Source organism: Puntigrus tetrazona, chromosome 18 (assembly GCF_018831695.1).
Source record: "Puntigrus tetrazona isolate hp1 chromosome 18, ASM1883169v1, whole genome shotgun sequence".
In the NCBI taxonomy this organism is placed as follows: Eukaryota; Metazoa; Chordata; class Actinopteri; order Cypriniformes; family Cyprinidae; genus Puntigrus; species Puntigrus tetrazona.
In genome coordinates, this window is record NC_056716.1 from 13,908,318 (window position 1) to 13,921,140 (window position 12,823).

At 38.7% G+C, this 12,823-nt stretch overlaps 1 protein-coding gene across 28 annotated transcripts in view; it reads right to left on the reverse strand.

Moving 5' to 3' along the window:
* gramd1bb (GRAM domain containing 1Bb) overlaps positions 1-12,823 on the reverse strand; it is a 104,070-nt gene that overhangs the window by 23,847 nt on the left and 67,400 nt on the right. Inside the window, exon 1 of one of the 28 annotated variants that reach the window (XM_043264528.1) lies at positions 8,375-8,753. The exons of 26 other annotated variants lie outside the window; for them this stretch is intronic. In XM_043264528.1, coding sequence (XP_043120463.1) covers positions 8,375-8,397 — 23 coding nt within the window. In that variant the 5' untranslated portion in view covers positions 8,398-8,753. Of the gene's footprint in view, positions 1-1,731; positions 1,875-8,374; positions 8,754-12,823 lie in introns of those variants that run through there. One more of the 28 variants, XM_043264529.1, reaches the window with a different exon arrangement.

Consider the following 12,823-nt stretch of genomic DNA (forward strand, 5'->3'; position numbering starts at 1 on the left):
GAATTGGAAAAATGTTTTTTTATTTTTCCATTTTTGGCAATTTGCCAATCTTAGGATCTCTACTATTTTTAGGATTTTCCTGACTGAGGATTTTGACGAACACTACGACTGTTTTTGTTAATAACCATTTAGAAGTTAGCAAAAAAAAAAGACTGAAAAACAAAAGTAAACAATAAGCTGGACAAACAGGCCCCTTAAAAAGAATGATCTCACTGTGGCTTTATTGTCAACGGACCCCAAAATGTCCATGGCCTTTCTCTGAACTGTCACGGGTCCAAACAAGAATGCCCCTGTCCGGTTTGCCATGGGAAGGACTGTGGGCTGTTCCGGAAGGCTCTGTTTTCTCCGCAGTACTGGCTGAGCGTGAATAATGACCGACTGCCAGGACCCCTCTCACACACAAACAAACACGAACACACACACACACACACACACACAAACATGCACCAAGCTTTCTAAAAAGTCTGCTGAGAGAGAAAACCAGTCAGTGGTTCAATCGTAACATTATAAAGCTACGAGAATACTTTTGAACAAATATAACGTGTTTGTTCAACACAGTGGAAAGATACGCTGTTTGTACGAATCAGAGAGTAGTTATGCCCACAAGACGTATCTTCCTTCTATTGCGTGAACTGCGTACGCTATGTACGTCCGCCGGATGCTGTCCTGAACGATGCTGCGGTGAATCCCTGGCAGTCAGTGGGACAGTGCCTCCCGCTTTTCATCCAAAATAACTTAAACTGTGTTCCAACGACGTGGGGGTAAACGATATCAATGACAAAATTTGCCTTGACGTGGCACGGATCAGACCTCTGTCTCAGGATGGAGATGTAAACAACACCTAACATACAGCTAAAAATACAGACCGAATAACCATAGCTTGGTTCATCTTCAAAACACACATTAACAAGAATACGCGAACCCTCAGTAGAAAAGCTATGAGATACATTATCGTACACCTCTAAATGGTGCATATTAGTATTTTAAAAGTACTTATTAGTACCTACCATGCACATGTTAGTAACTTTTTTGGTTTTTTACATTTTAAGATAGCGAGTGACAGCTTCGTACTCTGCGTAATTTTATTTTTAATTGAATATAACATTTAATTTATAAATGAAAAAATAAAACGCATGATAGACGGATGGATGGATGGATAGATAGATGATAGACAGATAGATAGATAGATAGATAGATAGATGATAGACAGATAGATAGATGATAGACAGATAGATAGATGGATAGATAGATGATAGACAGATAGATAGATAGATAGATAGATAGATAGATAGATAGAAGGTAACAACTGCAATTTGCCACTTTTTATACATAGATAGCTACTATGTAAATGCACATTTGAATGGAAATGCAGTGATGTATGTTGACAGACACACACACACACACACACACACACACACACAGTGAGGGAGTGACAGAAACCATGTGCCGCACCCTATTTCTGCTGCCGTATCAAAACACACACACTCCCCCTCACGCTGGAGCGACACACACACCGCCAGACAGAGAGACAGAGAGAGAGAGAGAGAGAGATAGAGAGACACCGGGACAGGCGGACGAGTGACGGAAAGAACCCAATCTGCATTAAGAGGCTTAGACGAGAGCGCGTCGCTCTGAACCCGTTAAATAATGAGGCAGCGATTATGCCGCCTCGGTGCTCACGCACAACACAACCCATGCAGAACCTGCACACAACAACACGCACGGACTGACCTGGCTGCCATGTATCATGCCTCCACCGCGCTCTGCACCGGAGAGATGGATGGATGGAGAGACAGAAGACGGGGAGGACAGAGGCATTCCCAAACGCGCGAAGAAGACGATACGGAGGACGATCGAGCGGCAGCAGAGCTCTGTCTGAGAGAGCCTCTCTCTCTCCTCATGCTGGCTGCAGCTCGCTCTCTCTCTCTCTCTCTCTCTCTCATCTAAGAGATCAGGAGCTCGGGAGACGCTACGTCTCGCACACCGTTTGGAGGGGGGTGTCGGAGAACGACGACTGAGAGAGAGAGAGAGAGACCGAGAGGGAAGCTAGAGGAAGAGTAGGTGAGAAACGATGGAGACAAAACCCAGTGTGCGTGAGAGCCAGAGAGAGAGAGAGATAAGGGAGAAATGCTTTCTGCTGGCGTGGTGCACGGAGCCGTCGGCTCGTTAATTATTCAGTCTCGATGAAAGACACAGGCCCGGCATCATTCACTTTCAGTTCACTTTACAGACCACACGCACAGAAAAGTTCACATTTACAAGTTCTCTCTTGCATTTGCGATTCGTATGAAGCCTCTTCGCTGAATTATGTGTGAGCCTCTAACAAATTAATATTAATAATATCATCTATCAAGCATTAAGAGTCCTTTTGTTGTTTGTCTTGCGCTTTTGTCGTAATAATGATCGATATTGGTAACACTTTATGTATAATGCATTGTACAAGTACTTTTATTTGCATTTATTATGCCTTGTAATGCGCTTTTATAATGTACTGTACCCATCTCGTGAATAACTGTAACCACAGTTAATACATTAGAACGCTTCTCAATTCATTATGCATTTTAAATTCATTTAGACTTAATAATGATAAGACAGAATAATGCACATAATGAACGATAACATTACATTATACCATTTCATAACCCTTTACGATGCATTACACATAAAGGCTTTCAATAACGGAGTGTATCTTTACACTAAACGCAAACAGCAGTAGTTTGCATTTAGTGTAAATAGCATCTATGCTAAGAAAATATTCTATTAATTATATAGCCTCTATCGCTATTTACGTAAATAAATGCTGATTTTAAATCAAGTGTTATCAAAATATTTCAGTTCAGACACAAAATGAGTGTCACGTCACTGATAAATAACATATTTGACTGATAAAATAATTGCTTTTGCTTTTTATCACGTTTCCCGAGGCCTTTTTTTCCCAACCATCTAAACTTGAACAAACCAGCAGATTTCTGAGAAAGATTATAATATTAGCCGAGCTCATGAGAAAATCCCCACAATTGGTTTTACAGGCTAAGTTTCAGAGTAAATAAGTTCCAAAAGTTCCGTATTTATCTATTATTAGGTAATAAAACACAAACAAACAAACAAATAAATAAATAACGGCAGGATAAGCCCTTCCTAAAAGTACGTGCCTCACTTTTGGGCCGTGATTGGTCACACTATGCTCCACGTAAGGTTTTGGGGAAGGGGTTTCTCTTACAGTAAGCATAGAGCCCGGCGTTCTGTAACCAGCTGCTTTTTGTTCTGCTTACAGGCTTTTCATGTCAACTTGGTCGGGTCGGACGTCTGTGGAAGAGCCGCATCTATAGTGACAGATAACACCAATATACAGACCAATATACAGTCAACCTCCCACAAGAGGGCGCTCCTCTGTAACACTCTCACACATTAAACGTATAAAAATGACCGTAGCTGCCATTAAAAATCATGCAATCATCGAGTCATGCACATTTCAATGATCTCAAAGCGGGAGTGAATCAGCAAAGACATTGTGCGTGTCCATATGTCCAAACAGGGATATTTCAGCAGCCTTGTGCTGCTGCCGTTTATGAGCAAGGTCATTCCCACGGGACACACTCGATGCATCAGCGAGACAAGTGGCCTCCGACAGCAACGCCACGCGATCTCATTGGCTGGAGCAAAGCGGGACCGATCCAACTCGGCGCTGGTGAGCTCACGCGATGCAGTGCAATTCGGTTCAATTCAATTCAGTCAAACAGCCAGATGAACGGCACAGAGGAAACCCAATCTATCTTTGTGACGACTTGGAGCTGCCAGCTGGGTTCAGTTACTGGTACGACGGGAAACTAGAGCGATATAAAGAACACATATATATCTATAGCACTGATTGGGAAACATTCATTATTGGTGACGACATTTTTCTAGTAAGTTTTTAAAAAGAATACATTTTTTTAAATACTCTACTTCTATATAGTATTAACAAAATAAATGGACAGACATGTGTTGACTAGGTACTTCTTAATAAGACGAACTGCAGCGTGCAATTTCGTATTGATATTAAAGATCATTTTTAAAACATATTTTTAATGTTGTAAATTGCAATTTCATTACAAATGTGCAGTAACAAATATAACGCATGCACGACAGGTTTCAATAGAAGTTACATTAAAGTATATTTTAATCGACAGAAATGTTTGTCTGTATATTTGTTACTCATTCATCATAATTTTCATTAACACTCACAATGAAGTACAGTATATTATGTTAAAAATACAATTGTATGTGAAAATTTGGGCTGTAATATATTGATATGCGCTGTGTATATTTCATATGTAAATATAAATGTAATTAAATGTTTCAATTTTTAACAAAAACTGCTTATATTCTGAAAATATTTACATGTATATATTTAATTTGTATAATTTTTATTATACATAAATATATAAAAATATAAACAGTACATATTTTTCTAAAATACATACATGCAAGTGTTTGTATTTACATATACATAATAAATAAACACACATATATATATATATATATATATATATATATATATATATATATATATATATATATATATATATATATATATTATGTGAATTTTTTTTAATCACGATTAATCATTCGACAGCACTAGAATATGCTAATGTGCATTTTTTTACACAAGGGTTATTGATATCATTATGAGTGACAGGTGAAATCTGGAAATGCTTGTGCTTCTGACAGGCTTTGTGATGATTGGATGGATGCTGTGGGCTTGTTTCATTAAAAAAAGCTCAATACTCAGCGCAGGTGAAGGTCTTTTTTTGCATAACGGCGAGTTATAAATAGCATCCCGAGCCAATGGAAACCATGACTCATCCTAAAACACAAGCAAAATAAAGGGAAAAAAAGTAATTGCAATCATATTCTGAAACCCAATACAAGAGTCTTTTTTTACTCTCTCTTTGGGTACGTGAAACACGACAATACAAAAATAAGGATCTGTTTGGACACAAAAACAGGCCCGACGGGTCTAAACTTCTGAAACGCTTTTACCAAACGAGACAAAACAAAGGTGAAGGAGAACTAGAAGAAAGAGGTGAGTGCTGTTGCTGCAGATATTGACGCGAGGGGCTGGTTTATGATCGATCACATGGCAGTGCTGTAAACAACGCAGTGACCTTGTTAGTGTTCCAGAGGCCCGGCGTGATCTAACACGTCCCATGGGGCAAGATTATGAAGCGTTAGAGCATTTCCTACCACATTAATGCCAAAAAAATAACACGACAATTACGCAATGGTTCAAAGATCAGAGCGGAACGGAAAGCGAAAAGAGGCCAAAATAACAAACTGAATCAATGAGTTATGCACCGCTGCAGTGCATTTACTGCACATATTTAATGCATGGTATTATTCCATGTAATTTGTTATGTTTCAATGCATATTATTATCATTTTATTTATTTATTATTAAATGCTTGAATATAAATTGCTGAGTTTTTGTGCAAAACTATTTTGTTTGTGTGGATTTGTTATTTTATAGCGTTGAATATAAATCTTATAGCAATGATATAATGCTAATTATGTATAAAATCAATTACGCAGTGTATAAAAACGATATGCTAGTAACATACGATAAGTAACAGAACTTCAGAATTAGGCTAGCTAGTTTATAGTTGATAAAGTCTACATATAAATACATCTGCACATCGTCTTTACTAATAACAAATAGATGGAGATTCCACTTATGCTTCAACACCGATACAGTATCATGGAGAACTTAATTATGGTTTTAGATAGGATGATTATATAAAGTCAGATAGTCTTTATGAATGCCTGTCAATCAGTCTGTGATAATGATACACGTCTGTTTGTGTGAGAATAGACTCCATGGTGTGCTGCCCTATTTAAGTGTATGACAGAGCTAGGAATAAGGAAGGGAGCAGCGGCGTCCTGAGGGAAATCAGAGGGATATAAAAGTCTTCCGGTGCAGGCGACGGAGAGAGAACGAGAGAGAAAGGTAGAGCAGTCGTGATGCTTCGGTCAGAACATACAAGCCTGCGCTGCTTTCCCAAGAGCCCGAGATCTTCAGACCGAACAGAAGCTGATAAAGTTCACAGACTATCATTTCAGCTCATCGTCGGTTAGAAGGAGACATGAGGAGCCCTACTTATTCCACAAGGACTTCAGAGGTTCTCATACAAGTCGACTTAAAATAATAGTTCGCCAAAACAAGATACAAAATATGTACCGGTAAGTACATATCACCGCAGTTTCCAAAAGAAACGAACACTGCTTGAGAGGCAAAGAGCTCTGGTATGAATTACGGTACCAAAAAAAAACAACAGTTAAAATCTGCATAATAGAGCATTACACTTTAGTCCTCGGATATGTACCTATATCAACGTAACGAAAAGTGCCAGGGTTCACTTATTGAAGAATCAAAGAACCTAAAAGAATCAGTTCAAAAGAATGATTTGTTCACCAACCGAACATCGATCCAGGCTGTTTGCTAGAAGGACCGAAGGGATTTTTGATCCTAAAAGTGCCATTAGCCGCCGATTTGCATTTATCGATTACCAAGTCTAAAACAATTCTGTTCCACTCCAGAAAAATAGTCACATCTTGGACGGAGCAGCACACGCAGGTGCTCTGTTTAAATCTGACAGCTCCACTTCAACAATCAGCCGTCCATCTCCGAGGACGCTTATAAAAAGCACACCGTCACACACCTGACATACTTCTAAGCAGCCGGATGGATGTTAATCAAGGTAACCCTGCAACCCTGTGCCAAATGAGCTGGAGACGGTCCAAGCCCTGAAGCACTGACAGAGTCCAGAGGAGCGCTTACGAGCGGCTCACACGGGGAACGAGAGTTCTTAGTTATGTAAAACATCAACTTGGTCTCGGATGTTTTTCTACAATCACACAGAGAGACAGAAAATTACACATAAATGACAATTATGGGCAGAGCAAAAGTTTGAAGTTGTAAAACGAGTATGTATAGCAGAGTTTCGCTGGGTGAAGTGTGTTTTTGTAGAATTTTTTGAATCTTATACAATTTTATAGACAACTGGGTAGATAACAATATGAAAAAAGAACTTAGCGTATAAAATACATGAGGAAAAAATTAAATTAATATTTTTACATTTTTGCCATCACACCATAGGACACATTAATATATATATATATATATATATATATGTGTGTGTGTGTGTGTGTGTAGTGTACTGTTACATTTATCATGTATGCATATTTAATTAATATTAATAATATTTTAATAATATTCATAATACACCATAATAAGCATTTTTTTATTATCATCGAACACATAAAAAATGAATAGTTAAATGCATCATTAGTAATAAAATATATTTGTTATGTGGTTAGTTTAGCAGATATTATTGCTGTTTTATCTTATAATAATAATAATGATATTAATGTTCCAAGCTATGGCACACATTACAGTGCTTTGTGGTTTAAACTGTAGCTCGTTTAACCCGATTTTTTATGTCAAATCATAACTGAGGTTTACCGTGGAACTCAATGTCGGTCTCAGGATAATAATCTGATATTTGTGCCAAATTTTTACTCAATTTGTTCCCATTAAATCCAACATTTAATCAAATAAGAAGTTGTGCAAGAGATAATCTGGACTTAAAAGAATCTCGTAAGAAACATTTAAGAATAAATTGCAATTTACGACTTGATTGCAGACTCTGCATGAGAACATGAGACACAGTTCTGTAGTGAAATTGTAGGAGAGAGAAGACAACTGTTTTTCTCTGAGCTTGTTCTCATTAAAAACCCAAAAGTAACTAGACTACGAGAAACGAAATTGCAATCTCTGAGCGCAGCATGTCAAACTTTGACTCGCCTCTGTTTGCTCTCCATTTAACAAACAGAGGCGAGAACAGTCTGAGAAATTCTCATTTCTGATATTTCGCTCTCACGAGCTAAAAAAGAAAGAACAGAATGAGCTAAAGAGAGCGAAACTGTGAAAAGCACAGGCGGCCGTGCGAGAGGAAGCGGGCTGCACGTTGCCGCTGGTTTCTCCTCAGCGCCGCACGCTGTGATTTGCGGCTAAAAATATCCACCACATGACTGAGTCGCATTCACAAACACATGCACAGGACGGGAGGGGAGGAGAAAGAAAAGAGACAGACGCAGAGAGGGAGTTCGGGGGCACAGGTGCATAAAAGAACAAAAGATGGGGGGAAAAAAAAGGAAAGGGAGTGGAGTTTGGAGGAGCGGCGGAAGAATATAAAAAAGGAGGGCGGCACTGCAGTTGGCCGCGTGCCACGACACGTGACGACCGACACGGAGAGACGAGAGGAGACTTCACAAAACACCAGGCCCGGATGCGAGCACAAAGCATCCCCAAAACCAGCGGTAAAAGGCGCTCTTACCAGGCGAGTTTGAAGCCTCTCATTGGTGCGATGCTGAGAGCGTGTTTGATACGGCGTCAGGCGGCTGCGGTCGGAGAGGCTGCATGTTGGTGATGGGCAGCCGCTGAGGAGAGAAAACGTCCCGCTGTGCCGTCCCATTCAGAGAGGTGATGGTCTACGTACTCACCTGAACTGACTCTAACACTAACGGGGTCCCCGAGCATCCAGGCGGTCCCATATAACGCCGCAGGACCGGTCCGATCGACCAAACGCTGCCGAAGGTGCGTGACGGAACGAGTGCGATGAAGTTGCGGTGCATGTGTGTGTGTGTATAAGCTCACTCGTGTGCTCTGCCTCTCTCCCTCTCTCTCTCTCTCTCGTCCCCCGCTGCAGTTAAAAGCTGCAGTCTCTGAGCCGAGAGCGATACTGAGCATGCTCATCAGCCTTTCCTCTCCCTCCCTCGCTCTGCTTTTCTCAGATTGTTTGGTTAGCTGCGACTGTCCCCTCCGGTCAGGTCAGATGAGGTGGGTTTGCGTCGCTCTGAGATTATGAGGACCTGTTGCCCTCCCATCAGACACAATTAAGTCTCCACCATCGGCGGCCGGAGACACTAATCTGCTAATGCACGCGCACCATGGCTCTGTTCCAAAAGCAAAAAAAAAAAAGATCGCAATTTTAACGGTAAATGACTGCAGTGAAACCTGCTACTTGGGTGAAGATACGTAGAGATGGCGCAGACTGTAATAAATATAACGGAGCGTTACGGTAAATTACTGTTAAATGTGCATGTGCTTGAAAGTGAAAATCGCATTAAAAAGTAAAAAAAAAAAACTTTTCAGTGAAACAACTGCTTCTCATTTGTTTTCCCCTCTTATCGGTTTTATATAACATCCCATTTAATCAAGAAGTTGTGCAACAGATAATCTGGACTTGAACGAATCTTGCAAAAAACTATTGAGACAAAACTGCATTTTTTATATGGTTAACTTATATGGTTAATTAATGCACAAAATTAATCATATAATCTATTTTTTTTATAGTCATGTTTGTTATGACAGCGATTTGTGTTTATGTGTTTGCACATCTTCTGTATATTAGTTGAGCTCTGATGATGAATATGAACACGTTTTTATTATCTGTGGTATGGTGGTTATCGGGAAATTAGTACATTTTAGCTAATTTCATTTAAAAGTTCATTTAATACACGTATTACTATATTTCTGTGATATATGTTTTGTTTTGGGGGTTTTTGTACGTTTTGTAAAACAATGGTTTGGAATAAAGATGTAGGTTTACTTCCATTAACAACAGTAGCACTGTAAAGAATAGTTGCATAGGGTAATATTTAAATAATCTGAAAGCACGCCAGTTAGAACTCTGTGGCAATGATACGGCAGGGAAATTTCCTCGATTATTACTGTAAAAAAAATGAGAGCACAGGTCCTAGTCAATGGAAACCTAGAAAATTGCAACTTTTCATTTTCCTTAGCACACGATATGTCAAGCTTTAAATAGGAAAATCCCAAAACTCTTTGGTCACTTTTGAACACAATGCTACTGGTCTAATTGGATTCAATGATCTATGCTAAGCTATGCTAAAAGCAAGCATAAAAGAGATCGGCTGGACAGATTCAAAAAACGGTAAAACTCAATTTATTTAATCTGGGGGAGTTGGAGGATGAGCATTTTGAGAGTGTTCCTTTAAGACATGGTTTTTGCGTCTTAAAATAAATCCTGACAGTAATAGTTTAACGGCAAAAGACAATTTGCGCTGGCATGAGCTGTTGGTAAATCTGGCCCCTTAGCATGCTAAACTGGTCAAATCTGCTCATTTTGCACTTAATGTGCTTTCATTTTGGGGAAGTAGTGCTGAGGCCCAACTAAAGATATACGGAAGTGTATTTAATTGTGGAAATACTGCAAGTGTACTTCAGGTGCACTTTAAATATATTGCATTTAAAGGCTGGTATTAATCAAAGATCATACAATCCTCATCAACTGTAACATTAAATACAGTTAAGGGTTTTTTGTTTTTTTATATTGGTCTTATATGAGTAAAATGAGAGTAAATATGTTAATAGATTTAAACTATACTTATAACTTTTTTCTTTTTTTGGTAGATCCTCATCACCATGGTAAAAACTACAGCATTTGCTATGACAGTCGTTGCATGATAATAGTTGCATGATAAAGACTGGTTAGGGTCAAGCTGATAAACTGCTAATGCTGTGCAGGGAAAATAGTTAGTGCTGTTTTACTCCACTTTTGGAGTATTTGATGTTGGATGTTTCTCAAAAGCAACATAATTGAGTGAACGATCAAACATAGATGGGGAACATAGTAATGGACCCAGAGCGACTATTTAACTGAAGCCCGCAGCCCTGTATAAGTAGCTTAAATCCGCTCTGCGAAAACAAAAGAGATGTGCTTTATGAAGTTAGAACACAACGGTGCTCTGGCCAATCACGCACACGGCAGATGTGCAAAAACACACGCTTTCAGGATCAGCCCCTCGTGGGTTTGTCTGCACAGCCAGCTGACCAATTAATCCCAATAAACGCTGTATAATTAGGCTGTCATGTCCACCTGACACCGATCACACACATTTAAAAGAAATGCATTGTCCCTAAATGCATTTCCAACGGCTAACGACATATGCGCAGACTAAACAATGTCTTCCCTTTAACTACGCTAGCCATCGGGAAAAAACGTTGCTCTAATGGCCGCGAAAAGATAATGCATTTAGAGACTTTTGTAATGTTGCAAATGTTTTTCAGAAGGCTTTAGCGCACCGAAACATGGTGCTTTATGAAATGTAATGTAGGGCATATAAATTGAATCCAATGATAATAGTAATTATGAAAACGTCAATTAAAAGTATCTCATTCTCAATGCAGCGTTAACAAAATGTTGATAAAATAGTTTGTCCTCCACATCAACTGAAATAAATGTTGAAATGTTGCATTGTCAAATCTCAATAAAATCAAGTATTAAAATGACTAAAACTACTATATATATATATATATATATATATATATATATATATATATATATATATATATATATATATATATGTATATGTATATACTATATATATATATATATATATATATATATATATATATATATATATATGCATACACAAATAAATGGACAAAAAGTTCAATTATTTAAATAGTAATATTAAAAATAGGAACAGTGATATTTAGTTGTATTTGACAGCGGTGTTTGCCGGATACAGACGCTGCTGATGCTCGGTGCAGATGCACAGCTTGACGTTTGTGTTCATTACACAGTTCTCAGGATGAGCTTAACACGTACTGCACAAGTCACACTGCTTCCTGGAAAATGCCCACAATTCTTGCACAAAACCCACACGCATCCATGAGCACACTCACACACGCTAATAAAGGCACCTATAACGGCATCGCACAGACACCAGCAGTGACACGAGACGCGCGGCGAACCAAAAATGAGAATTCTGGGAAACCAGAAGGACTCGGGAAGAGAAACGTGGCGTGATCCGGACGCTCTAATGCCAGTTCACGCAAATAACCTTTTTTTTTTTTTGCTTTTATGGTACTGTGGCTTCAAGCAGATACCAAAAAAATGAACAATGATAAAAACAATGATAAAGATGAGAACGGTAACACACAGCACTGCATTACCAGTGAACGGGGTAGTCTCTGTGTGTGTATTAATACATATAAATAAAGTTTTGGTAACGCTACAATGCGGTTCATCACTAAGAATGTATAATCTCTACAAAATAATCTCAGTTAATGCTAATTGCAGCATTCACTAATGCATTTTTTCACATTACAAGTTAACATTGGTGGATGCTCTGTGAGCTAACATGAACTAACAGTGAATAATTGTTCATTGTTTGCTGATGTTTTGATTTTTGCCATAAAAGAAAAATCAATAATTGTGACCCATACAACATATTGTTAGCTATTGCTTTAAATACACCAGGGCAACTCATGATGGGTTTTGTGGACCAGGGTCATACATATATATGTATATGATTGCCACTAAAATTCCAACATACAGTATTTAAAGAGACGGTCCAATCGGTAAATGACATCACAGAAACACTCAATGCTGTAAGCACTCACGTATCTCTTACCTACTGTATATATATATATAAAAAAGAGTAACGTCTAGCCAATAGTGTGCTAGTATGGAGTGGTGCTGATCGGACAGCTCCTCACTACAGCACACATACATACTACAGTAATGATCATCACACTCAGACTCGTATATCATACCAATTTTTATCATACAAGTCTTCTAAACGTGCGCATTTTGATTATGACAATGCAATAACATAGTTATTACACCAATTACATTGCTGGTATTGGGCTCCGAGTGAGTATTTGTTAAACGTTCAGGTGTTATTTTTAGGTTGATGTAGGCTGATGCTGAACAGATATTGGTGATTTGATCAAAAGTCGCATCATTCATGTA